The 13,898-nt window shown below is 37.3% G+C and overlaps 1 protein-coding gene across 1 annotated transcript; it reads left to right on the forward strand.

Annotated features, from left to right (window-relative positions):
- Nucleotides 1-4,216: 4,216 nt before the first annotated feature.
- LOC132850168 (uncharacterized) lies at nucleotides 4,217-10,872 on the forward strand. The gene is made up of 7 exons (XM_060876386.1): nucleotides 4,217-4,526; nucleotides 5,007-5,285; nucleotides 6,159-6,401; nucleotides 6,549-6,650; nucleotides 6,974-6,994; nucleotides 8,271-8,291; nucleotides 8,488-10,872. Exons 1-7 carry the CDS (start codon nucleotides 4,472-4,474, stop codon nucleotides 8,574-8,576), a joined length of 810 nt encoding a protein of 269 aa, XP_060732369.1. The 5' UTR covers nucleotides 4,217-4,471; the 3' UTR covers nucleotides 8,577-10,872.
- Nucleotides 10,873-13,898: the final 3,026 nt, after the last annotated feature.

Raw genomic sequence — 13,898 nt, forward strand, 5'->3', positions numbered from 1 at the left:
GAACACAATTGTCTGTGATTCCAAGGGCACCAGGTGAAATCTTGCCTAGGGGAGCAAAGTGTCAACTGTTTTATTTAATACAAATGAAATTGATTTACTTCTTCTTTTTAAGATTATTGGCACTGGTACATTACCGCCTCCAACTGGATAGGGAGTTGAGTACCGGAAATATTTAAATAATAAAATAAAATAAAATAACTCAAATTAATTCATTCATTCATTCATTTTCTACCGCTTATCCGAACTACCTCGGGTCACGGGGAGCCTGTGCCTATCTCAGGCATCATCGGGCATCAAGGCAGGATACACCCTGGACGGAGTGCCAACCCATCGCAGGGCGCACACACACACACATACACTTATTCACTCACGCAATCACACACTAGGGACAATTTTCAATTTTTTCAACCTACCATGCATGTCTTTGGACCGGGGGAGGAAACCGGAGTACCCGGAGGAAACCCCTGAGGCACGGGGAGATCATGCAAACTCCACACACACAAGGCGGAGGCGGGAATCGAACCCCGACCCTGGAGGTGTGAGGCAAACGTGCTAACCACTAAGCCACCGTGCCCCCCCTCAAATTAATTGATTAATAAATTAATTTTAAACTTAAATCTGGTTATATAAGCTTGTTAATCTTAGTTAATTTAATAATGTATTTTCTCTTGTCCTGGACCATTTTTTAAATAAGATTTTGCAATGTAATGTTTATAGGTTTCCATTAACAGTTTAGTTGTAATACATGTACTGTTATTTTTTATGTATTCCTATTATACACAGGAAATGTTTTAGGCCTGGTTGCACTATTGTAAGATGCTTAGTCATTTTATCCTCCTTTTGTTTATTATAGACTGTCCTCTCTGTATTGATTGCTGTTGAATATTGCATAGTTGCCTTTCTTTGAGTTCTTTGACCTATTTCTCTTGCCACTTCATTTTAATATATGCTTTTATGTTTCAGTTTTAATTTATGGAACCTAAATATCAATATTTAACGGTCTCAAAGCTTGTTTAGACAATGTTTAAACAGATTCACTCCAACCTGTGCTGGTACCCATAACAATTACAGAATTAACTGTATGTTTCTAGATTCTGAATAAACGGAACAATTTCAACCATCTTGTCTTGATGAATATTGTCCACTTGAGAAAGAGAAAGAGAATGTCAATACACATTCACATTCAGTCACATCCATACTATCAGATCCTCGTCAGAATTGATTTACTCCTTTGCTTTGTATGCATTTTCAATAGCATGGGCTGAAGCTGCAGGCCTTTTTTCAGGATGGGTATCTTTGACTCATTCGTGCTCAGAGTGTGACCAATATCTCGGCCCAAATAATATTTGATATCTAATGTCTGCTACAGCTAAGGTCACATGCTGGGTATATATTACATAGGCCTAATTTATCACTCTTTCACTAAATGTGTGTGTAAACCAAATCAAACTAAACACATTTCACCAGATCTACAAAGGTTTTAGAAGCTGTAATTTTTCTTTGTATTGACATGATTTTTTATAAATTCCTATCACCCATAAAATGAAAAGTTCACACAAGACACAGCTTATTTTAGGTGATGCCCGCAAATCTCCAACATAGGTAAAGTAAGAATAAACTGCTTAAGCAAAGGAAATACTCAGAGGAAGTAGAAGTGGAAGTTATTTTGATTCACATATACTGTATGTCAATGAAAGAGATTATTTTGCTGCATAATAACACATGAAAAAGCCTGTAGATAAATTACAAAACAGAACATTTGTGTTATTAAATGAGTTGAAAATCATTTAAGTGAACCAACGTTTTACTGGACATTTTGCATCATCTAGTTGTCAGGGAAAATGAGAGGAGATGGATTATGTTTTTATTCTCTTTATTAAATGTAAACTGTTTTATTTGCCACGGGCATTCATCTTCTACCGCTTATCCGAACTACCTCGGGTCACGGGGAGCCTGTGCCTATCTCAGGCGTCATCGGGCATCAAGACAGGATACACCCTGGACGGAGTGCCAACCCATCGCAGGGCACACACACACACTCTCATTCACTCGCACAATCACACACTAGGGACAATTTTCCAGAGATGCCAATCAACCTACCATGCATGTCTTTGGACCGGGGGAGGAAACCGGAGTACCCGGAGGAAACCCCCGAGGCACGGGGAGAACATGCAAACTCCACACACACAAGGTGGAGACGGGAATCGAACCCCGACCCTGGAGGTGTGAGGCGAACGTGCTAACCACTAAGCCACCGTGCCCCCTCGCCACAGGAGTTCTCTTCGTTTATTCTGGTGAGCGTGTACATTCCCCAACTGAACTGTTGGCCGATCAGATCACACAAACAGAGCAGACTCTTCATTATCATTGTCTGCGATTTTAATAAGCTCAACCACGAACTAACTAAATACAGACAGCACATTACATGCCCCACAAGGGACAACAATATACTAGACCACTGCTACACTGTTTTGAAGAATACATACCACTTTGTTCCTTGTGCAGCTCTTGGACTCTCTGATCACTGTCTGGTTCATCTTCTACCAGCCTACAAGCAGAAACTTAAATCTGCTAGGCCTGTTGTGAGATCTGTAAAGAAATAGATGGACAAATAAAGCAGAGCGGGATTTACAAGCCTGCCTCCACCTCACAGATTGCTGTGTTTTTGAAGCTGCAGCTACTGATTTGGATGAGCTTACTGACACCATGACAGCCTACCTCAGTTTCTGTGAGGACATATGTGTTCCCTCTAAACACCCTTCTGTCAAGCTCCTGAAATTTGCAAGTGACACTACAGTCATCAGTCAAGAGGTTGAGCAGCTGGCTGTCTGGTGCAGTCACAACAACCTGGAGCTAAACATGTTCAAAACTGTGGAGATGACAGTAGACTTCAGGAGAAACTATCCTGCCCTCCCACCACTCACCATCAGCACTGTGGCTTCAGTGGAGTCATTCAGGTTTCTGGGAACCAACATCTCACAGGACCTGAAGTGGGACATTCAAATTGACTCCATTGTGAAAAATGCACAGCAGAGGTTTTACTTCCTTCAACGACAGTTCATCCTGCCACAGGCACAGATGACACAATTTTATTCAGCTGTTATTGAGTCGGTTCTGTGCTCTTCTATAACTGTTTGGTTTGGGTAGACCAGCAAATCAGATTTAAGAAGACTGCAACAGACTGTAAGGACAGCAGAAAAGATCATTGGTGTTCACCTTTCCAACCTTCAGGACTACTCTGTTCAACTCTAGAGTGAAGAAACAGGCAGGTAACATCATTACAGACCCCTCTCACCCCGGCCACAACCTGTTTGCACTTCTTCCTGATGTATGTATGTATGTATGTATGTATGTCTGTCTGTATGTATATATGTATGTATGTCTGATTGAAGAACAATAGGCCATATATATATATATATATGCTTGTGGACGCTATTCCCATTCAAACTAGTAGAGGGCCAAACATTAAAGCCGCCTTGAAGCGGCCTTCACTGCACACGACAAACGACGGTCGATAAACAGGAGTCATTCATTTCCTATGGAGAGTCGCAAAGGGGCTGCGGTGCCGACCATCTGCGGGTCCGTAATTTTCGGATCCGTTTTGAGCGTTGGATCTGTTAAAAAATTTTAACTTGTGCGACTACACCGCATCCGAAATGCCGACCGGATGTGATGTATTCCAATGTTGTCCAATCAGGTTCGTGTGCGCGAGGTGGTGATAATAATACTTTTCAATAATCCTTAACTTTAGTAATTTTTAAACTTTATCAAAAACAATCTTTTGTTTTAAATACATTGTTATTGATAAAAAAGTAATAAATTATTAAGATTTATATTGTATTATTTTTAATGTTGTGTCCATGTTTCCTCAAAAAATATTCGCGGTCTTTCTGGATTTATTGTTGTATTGATTGTTTGTATTTACTCCTTCATAAATTAATGAATTCATTCACCATGATAAATGGAGGGGGAATACAGGCTCTTGCTTTTGCTCTCCTTTACTGGAGACGCAAAAGAAAACATTGCAAATCAGTGTGGATAAAACACCACCTGACTCGGAGAAAAAGTCTCGGCAAGTCTCGCCATGCTTCATTTTTTCTGTTAACATCTCTGTTGTTATCATCTCTCATGATTCTAGAGATGTATCATACAGTATTGGGTTTTCCGAGACCGCTCCCATGTTGACGTCTACACGATCATATTGCACATTCCGTGCGACTGTCACTAGGGGGCGAAATCCGTATGTCGTGTGCAGTGTGAAGGCGAGCACGGTGAAACGCAGCAAATCAACAAATCGGTTTTCGCGATCACAAGACAAAGGAAGAAGATCATATAGCAAATCTTCTTCTCTCGCAGCATCTTTGACTTGTGTTGATGTGTATTTTGTGATTACTGGGCAAAAATACAGGCCGGTCATTGTGTCCGGGCTAAGAAGCGGAAGTGTGCGTTTATCAGAACGAAATCAATCGAAATGGCGAAGATAGAGATCTGTCTCGTGTTATTCTTTTTACTTGGGTTGTGTGCTGGTAAGTAACATCCGCAATATATGAACATATTCACTGTAAACGTGATGTAGCTCCTTATAGCCATAGTGAGCAACTTTGGCTAAGCTAATGCTGATTAGCACAGTCAGGGTGTGTCGGTTTAGGCAAAAAACCCCTAAACCGCCATTTTAAACTCCTCTATTTCTCCATTTTCTGGCTTATATGTCTATTACAAGTCTTATTTATATATACTTATATATTTATGTATATATGTTTTTATGTAAAATATAATAGCAAAATAAGCGTTTATAGTAAATATCACGTTTTCTTTCGGTAGATTAGCTTGTTAGCCGTTTAGCTCGTGTAAAGCCATTCTTCCATGACATTTAATATAGTTTTATTATTACTTTTTGCTTATTTTTTAATAATACGTATGTAGTGACGTATATAATTCTTTAATTTGATCATATGAATTGTATTATGACTATTGCACATTTTCTTTGTGTTCTTTGTGTTGTGTAGACTGTGAATTTGTGGCAACTGGGACAAATTGCACTTTAAAGTCAGCGATAACAGGACCTATTGAATTGGGTGACTGGAGATACAATGGCAATTTGGTGGTTGAGTGGGACATTAAAACTGGTTTTCTTGAATGGTACCGATTCCAAGACCGAGCAAAGCTTAACCTTGCCAATGGAGACCTCTCAGTTGTTCTGAAGAAGGAAGACAGCGGTGTATTTAAGGCCCAATTCCAGGTGAATCGGGTTCTGCAGTATTTTGAACGTACAATTAAAGTGATTGGTAAGTGAGTCTTAGTCTGTGTTTTAGTTATTTAAAACTATATCACAGCGCTGTTGAATTTTCCTGTCACGACGTGTAGATGTTTTTCATTTTCTATTCGTGGACTTTATTTTTTTTAACATTTATAAACGGAATCTTTGTTGTCAGGAACTTGACAGTCAATACTAAGACAGTGGTGGCTCAGTCGGTTAGGTTTTTGGTTAATGATCAGGTGTTTAAGCCCCTGCACTGTCAAGCTGACACTTTTGGCCCCTTGAGTAAGGCCCTTAACCCTCTGTTCTCTGGTGATGCTGTAACAAGGCTGACCCTGTGCTCTGACAACAACTTTCTGGGATATGCAAAAAGAAAAAGGTTTCATTGTGCTATATTGTGACAAATAATGGCTTCTGAAGACATTGGGTTTAATCAGTAAAAAAAAGTCAGTTATGAAGAGTCTGTAAGGAAATAAGTGTTTATAGCTGCTATAGTGTAATTGAAAACAGGAACTAACTTATCTTGCAGATGTTCTATAGTTATTAAATATACTATAAATATTAAAATCACCAAGTGTTTTTCAGTAGCAGTAGTAGTAGTTTTTTAGTAGTAGTAGCAAATAAAAAAAGTAGTTTGCAAACCGTTGTGGTATAAGAGAAATAAAACTTTTCAAGGTGTAAGCGGGAAAAGAACCCTTGAGGTGTATCATTCTACGTGTGACACCAACTATTGTGAATTGTTTTCCTATAACAGAACCGGGCCATCATATTTAATTTTTACACATCACATTTGTATATTTTTCTCTACAACATTCAATCAGGCTGTATTTTGCTATGTATCTGTATATGCATTACAATATAGCTTGTTTTAGTGACCAGATTTTACTCATATTAATTTCAGATCCAGTGACTAAGCCAAAAGTGACTTGTGAGGAGAATGACCAAGGTATAAAACTTATTTGTTCACTGGTTCCTCCAGTGGAGGCAGAGTTTAAATGGACCGGACCAAATGGGTTTTCTGATGTTGGGAATAGTACTCAAATTGACAGAAATCAAAATGATGACTCAGTCTATTACTGCTCTGTAAAAAATGAAGTGAGCGAAGAGTCAGCAGAGCTCAACCCTAAAGATTGTTTCGGTAAAGGTAATATATTTGTTTGTTTTTGGCTAAATGTAATGCTTTATAGTATTGTTGGACTTCTATACAATAATAGTTAGATACTTTATATAATGTGTATTGTAAGTTTTAGTGAAACAGATTTAATTTTATTACCATTGTTATTTTATGCAGGTCCAAATGAGATTAATATTGGTGCTGTTGTGGGAGGAATTATTGCAACACTTGGATTCATAGGCCTTGTAGTCACATCTGTATTTATTCATAAAAAGAAAGGTATGATTGATTATAAACAGTTCTATATATTGTAACCAAATGTGTGTGTTGTTTCATGTGCATATTTTTCTTAAACTTAGTGTCTTAAAACAACTAATTGAGATGCACTTCTGGAAAAAATAAAAAACATTTTAAGATATTAAAGAACAGAAGTCATTTGAAAAATGTTCATTATTTTAGCCTGTACTTTTAACAACTTTCTTAAATACTTTTTTGACTTTTTCAGTTTATGACTTTGGAAAAAATCTACATTTGTCTGTATGTAAGTGACAATGTTGTAGCACTGCACAATCTTTATGCCTCTTTATTTTGTATGTCTGCAGGTTATAGTGGTGGTGCACGTGGTGAGTGAGTCTTTATAGCATATTTTTTGTCAGATTTATGATTAAGTTTTCTTGTGTGAGCATGTGCGGCTGTAGGTGTCTACCATCATACTTGTAATTTTTGTTCTTGAGTAATAAAGCAGAAGAGAAAAAGAATATTGTTTGCATGCTGAGTTGCTGTGTAAAGCAACAAAAAAAGCATGTGTTCCATCATCGGTAGCGCATCCTGATGATGAGTCAGCCATCAGTGAGCAGGAGTCTGACTGGGAAGGATAGTGCCAGATTCTAATCAGAGCAGCACTAGTAAATATTGTCTGAGCTCATGTATGCAGAAAAGAGTGGTAACAAAAAAAAACTGCTTTTCTCAGTGTGTTTAGTGGCACAGTTATTATGTAACATAATAAGCAGTACAGATTTTATTACTGTTTTCATGTGTCTTACTGTCCTGGGTTGTTGGCTGCTGTGTTTTTGGGAGAAGTAACTAGTGACAAAACAAACAAGACAACACTTCATTTGTACCAAGATGTGGTACTTTCCTTATTTCACTAACACAAAAGCTGCTCAGTTTTTGACTTGAGGGCTTGAGCAAGATGGTAAAATGATCACAAAACTGAAAGAGGAAGCAACCCTAACCCTTTTTAAGGTTAGAATTCCTGCATTTTAGTATATATATATATATATTTTTTTTTTTATTTTTTTTAAAAACTACAACACGTAGATTGTCATATTTTGTCAGTTCATGTTTTTGAAGCTCAGGAATTTGTCCTTCCTCTTTCAAACCAGAAATTTAAAATAATTTGTTTTTAAAGAGCTTGACTTTAAATAGGCTGTTGCAATCAGTCTGCTCAAAAGAAACTCTCATCTGTTTAAATGACACTACCAATATCCGTTTAGATCTGATAGAATTTACCCAAATGAGTTAATTACAATCATATTGCAGGCATATAGTCAAGTGCACCTGGGCTGATAAAAAGGTACAGCAATGTTATTATTATTATAGTATTGGATAAACTTCCTGTTTAACAACTTGCCATTTGCCTGCTGCAGCATACCACAGAGTCTCACAACACATTGTGATCTTGGTGGTGTGCATGTTTTCTAATTCTGTGCTGTGCCCTGTGCTTACTCAGCATTCCGTTTGTTGCTTTGTAACTCATTAACACGTACAGCTACACTGAAATAAATCAGCTGTTTTTCAAGCCATTATTTGTAATGAGATAACATTTTTTTTAAACTCTGCACTTATTAATGATGACTTATGACACTAACATATAACTAATTTCTTTACATTGTTTAGGCAAAGAGAGCACGCCAACAGGTAACATTCCCATTTTATTTTTATCTTTCATTCGGCAATGCAATATGCATCTGATAAAAGTTGTATGCATGCTTAAATAATTGACGCTTTAAATTACTACAGAAAAATGTATGGCCTAATAAGTCATTTATATTTTGATGAGTAGCTTGCATTATGTTACTGACTTACTGACTGACTTGCATGTTTAATAAACCAGGAGGCAAACAACCACAGTCAAACACCAACAGTCCAGATGATGGAGTTAATGTTCCTCTGTCACAAGACGCCCCAAATCAGATTGTTTAATCAGAAAACAAAACGTGTGCAGTCAAAGGATGAGCTACAGTGAAGATCGAACCCAACTGAGATGAATATGGTGCACATTTAACCCCTGCAAAAAAAGCAAATCATCAAAAAGAATGTTACAGTGAAAACTATGGAAATGTGCTTTTCAAGGCTGAAGGACATACAAGAGAAAATCCTAGGTTTTATAATGCAGACATGACACTTTTAAATGTTTTAAATTCTCTGTTTGTTTTTTTAGACTTTGTTCTTTGTATTTTATTGCTCCTTCCTTTGGTTTTTTTGTTTGGGTCCAAATACTGTTATAGATGGAGGAAGCAGTGAGTGATGCTGATAGTGTAGAAAACATACTAGGCTCTAATAGTAGGTTCTCTTACCATGAAACCTCCAAAAAAATGTTTTATCTACTATTTATTCCCCTACACCCCCATATAACAAATGTTTGCTTTATTTACATAATAGAAGTGACTACAGTTTGGAATATTAGGCAGCTCTTGTTAAGAAACGGGGAGATGGGACTATATCCAAAGAGCTCTTCGGAGGAGAACAATCACTGGATCATGATCATTGGCTGTTCACAGAATGTGAACAGCCAATGATCATGATCCAGTGATTGTTCTCTTCGGAGGAGAACAATCACTGGATCATGATCATTGGCTGTTCACAGAATGTGAACGTTCAGTGCATAAAATCCTCCAGAGTGTCTGGGATGATTTCAAAGAATAGTATTTGGGGAAATCACCAGGCTTTCTGCTGTCAATTGATATTATTAGGGCTGGCATTCTAACTACGTATGTATGTTTTTTGGTTAACACACCTACAGTGCAGATAAAATATCTACACACCCTTGTGATATTGCAAGTTTTTAAAATATAAAATCATGTTATCTTTTATCTTTTTACTTTAAATGTGATCTTCCAAAAAAAAAGCCAGAGGAAAAAAGTAACATTTTAATATTTTGGAACATTTTAATTAAAAAACCTACAACATCCTGCATAAGTCTGCAAACCCTATCATAATGGGGTCTCTACCTGTCCTCAGAGTTCACCAGTCACTTTTAAAATCTTAATTTACTTAATTTTTGAAAGTCACCAATCAAGAGAGGGATATAACAGAAAAAATGCACTAAATGGAGAAAATGTGGCATCACATAGACATTGCACAGATAATGACAACTCTCCCAATTTGACATGACAAGGAGAAATCTTACCAAGAGGCTAACATCAACATTGAAAGAACTACAGGAAGTGCTGGTAGGTGCTGGTCACTCATGTGACTACCATCTCCTGTGTTCTGCACAAGTCGGGGCTGTGGGGTAGGGGGGCAAGATGGAGGCTTTTTCTTACTAAAGGGAATATGCAAGCCTATCTGAATTATGCCAAGAGATTCATTTAGTTACTCTGCAAATACTGTTTTGCAAGGAAAAGTTATATAAAATTCCAAAGTCTAGATGTGTGAGATTAATAGAGACTTGTGCATGAAACTTGACGCTGTAAAAAAGGCAGAAGGTGCTTCCACAAAGTATTAGTTGGGATGGGTGTTCAGACTTAATGCATTAAAGATGTAATAAGTCAAAACCTGAAAAAAAACATTTTTTGTATTTAAAAACTTGCATGGGTTGATATTACAATCTGTACAGTCTCCAGTACAATGTCTGTTGCTTAATGTTTAATTGCTGAGAATTAGTTTGGGTGATGCTGGGTGATAATCTTGTTTCCTGGGTGCTTAAGTTTAAACCAGGATCAATAAAGTGTCTACCTACCTATCTGTATACATTTTTTTTATATCCACTGTATCTGGACAAATTCAGTTGAACTCATTGGGACTTTCCTGCAGATAGCATGGCCAAGTGGAACAATGCCTCTTGCAGTGAATGACAAGCTTTTTATTTTTTTTCCAAAAATTGTCTTTTAAACCATGCAAAAAAGGTCATAAATACTCTGTACAGTATTCTAATTAGATGACCAATTGCTGCCTGAATCTAAATATTGTAAGCAGAATGGCTGATGTTTTTATTTTATTATTAATGCCACATGATGAGAGAGAGAGATGCACTGTTTGTATGAGTAGTAAGCATATTAAAAGGCCTTAGGGGATGCTGTCCTCCTTCAGTTGTACATTTGTAGTATGTGAAACAAGATGTCAGGGTTACTCCTGGGATTCTCTGAGAGATTTCTTTCTGAGATATTGTGCTGTCCCTTTTACCCTTTTACCTCTGTAAATTATGCAACCCAGACTCTCACTTTGTAAACTCATCAAAATAGTAAAACCCAGCTGCTTGTGTTGTGTCAATGTAAAACTTGTTTGCAAGTGTTTTTAAAGTGTCATTGTGAAGTTCTATTGATCTGCAAATATCATTCTCACACCCACATATATTTACATCTGTTTTTTTTATCTACTCAATTATAGCACTGCTTACATCTTCAACTGCTTACATGCTTACATCTTCAAAAGGTTCTTTTTTGAGATTTAAAATGATTCCATTCATCAGTCTTCATTTTTAATGCTCAGTGGAGTTTAATAATCCGGCAACAGGAAGTTCGGTAGATTTTCTAAACTAATTAGTCTTCAAAAGATTGCAACACCATTCAGTCGTCAAACACTATAGATCAGGGCAATAAATTTATTTTAGGGCCTCTTTAAGATTAAGATTTCAGAATACACAAAGAAAAAAATAACAGGACTGTTTTATAGTTTTAGCAGATTTTGCAAACTACCTCCATCATTTAAGCCTACTAAAAATCACCAATTTTGTTAATTATAACAAATCTTACCACTCACATGACATGACCAAATAATCCTTTACATGTATGTTAATGAGCGGATTTCAAATAGCACTTAGCTTAACTGGTCCCACCGTCTCTCTCAAGACTCTCTTCTGTTCTGGAACCGAGGTGGTGGAATGAACTTCCTCTAGATGTCTGAACACCAGCTCTTCAAACAAGGATGAAGACCTACCTCTTTCTGAACAGTTTTAAGTTGATTTTATCCTAAGTCTATAAAGTAGTGAACCAGTTTTAATGAACCATTGATAAAGGCCTCAAAGTGCTTCTGTACGTTGATCCGGATAAGGGCATCTGCCAAAATAAAATGTTATAAAATAATATATTTACACAGCAGTTTGTGGCTAGTGCTCTCACAGACCAGAACTAACTTTGAAGTAACTTACAGAGGTAATAGGGAATGCTATAATGTCTGTATTTGACATAAAGTGGGGTAAAACATGCACACATCTATGCTTCTCTTTTGTTAGCAACAAATCAGCCAGCAAATTGTTTATAGTCAGTTACTTGTGATGTGTGGTGTATATTTTCCTTTTCAAACAGCATTTTGTAGGGTCAAAGTTATAGATTTAACAGCTAAATATAATACATTTCTACTTTGTTTACTTCTACTAGTGCTGTACTTGTACCAGTGCTGTTAAGGACCAGACTGAAACCAATGTCCCTGTCTAGCCAGTGGGCCAGGGGGAAGTTTGAAGTGGTTAAGGTGTTGACCTACTCAAAAGGTTGTGAGTTGCATGTAGACACGTAGGGTAGGTTTTGCAGGGTTTATTTACGTGTCATGCAGTGTGGATTATGACAACCATTCAGTATTTAGCAACCTCCATAAACCAGATTGACAGTAAGCCACCCTGTGTCCTGGATTAGGAATAAGATTTCAGACATATCCATCACAGAGGGGTCAATTGATGCACACTAGAGAGGATATTCTAATCTAAGCAAATGGTCTGTATGCACAATACATGAGGCAGGATCATGAAATCTCACTAGAATATCATCACTGTTTGCATTTTGCTGCTGGGTACACTGTCAGACTAGAACTGTCTACAGACATAGTGTCCTTGGCTCCCCTTCGAGAAAGGTGGCTCTCAGGTTATGAGGGTTCAGCTGAAGGGCACAAACGTCAGCTAAACCATTTCAGTTGAGTCTGATACTGATTCCAGGTCATCTACACATCTACAAAGGGCTCAGATAGTTTTTTATTAATTTTTTGGACATCTTACTCTGCATGTGGGTCATCATGGTTTACCATTTGTGATGCACCTAAATCATGGCTAGTGTTCATCCTCGGCTAGCAGCACAAACAAGCACAAATCCTTACTTGAATCTGAAGCTATATAATATAAATATAGATATCAGCTCAGTAGGAAGGAGTACATATGTCAGAAAAATATGCTAGTGAAATGGAGTCGGAATCTGGGTATGTGGAAGCTGAGGACCTTTAAAAAATGGTGGAAAAACCAAACAAGAAAAAAGGGTTAAAAAAGACAACTTGGCTCAAGCTCCAGTGTGTTAGCAATTCAGCTAGCATATCAGGTTAGCTATGAGCAGCAGCCCTGGACAAATGCTATTGGTATTTATATCAGATACTGTTTTATATGTTCAGGTATTTTTATGTCATTTTTTTTTTTGGAAGGTCAAAATTTGCATGCTAAAGTTTCCAAGAAGTTATAATAATGATTGTCACTACCCTGAGCAATGGAATTTTTTTTCAGCCCTCAGCACAACGGAAATTTAAAAAAAGAAAAAGGAAGTCAAAGGGGAAGTAGAAACATCACACATGTAAAGGAACAAAAATATTGCACAGATGCAAAAATTAAGCCAGAAGTGTGAAATAGTGAAAGAAATCTTTCTGACACTTCTGGAAAAAACCTACATTCTGTAGTGTAGATCAGTTCAACCAAGATATGGGAATTAAACACAGCTCACAGGCTTAATCTCTTTACTCTCACTGTCTTTCTGCTGCTTTCACTGCACACACATTCTGTATCCTGAATATAAATGGTGTTTGGAAAAGTGAGTAATATTGGCTCTAAAGCTAATAGACATTTTGTAAAAGTTATCCACTATGATTCCTTTGAAGTTTATAATTTTTGTCTCCATCTTAATTAAAGTTGTTTTACATTTACAGCATTTGGTAGACGCCCTTATCCAGAGCGACGTACATAAGTGCTTCTCTATCATTGGACACGTTAATGCTGGTTCACTAGGTTACATACGTAAAGATACCATGAATTTAAAACATTGTTCAAAGTTACACTGAAAAGGTTTTACACCACACGACCACATTTAATGGTCCATGGAGCAACTGTTGGACTCAGATCCCTCAAGATGTTCACATTCACTTTTTACTTCCCTTCTACTCCCCTTCAGCTTCCCCATTCCGACATGTTGTATTACAGTTTCCTTCCTGTTCCATGTCCTTCTAAACGTGTTTACACACATAGGTACACAGACAACAATGATGCAACGGAAATACGCAGTACATTGGTTGTTTTTAATTATTAACATACACCTATTGTTCTATAAAAGATCCTGTTCT

The sequence above is a fragment of the Tachysurus vachellii genome, chromosome 8 (assembly GCF_030014155.1).
Source record: "Tachysurus vachellii isolate PV-2020 chromosome 8, HZAU_Pvac_v1, whole genome shotgun sequence".
Lineage (NCBI taxonomy): Eukaryota > Metazoa > Chordata > Actinopteri > Siluriformes > Bagridae > Tachysurus > Tachysurus vachellii.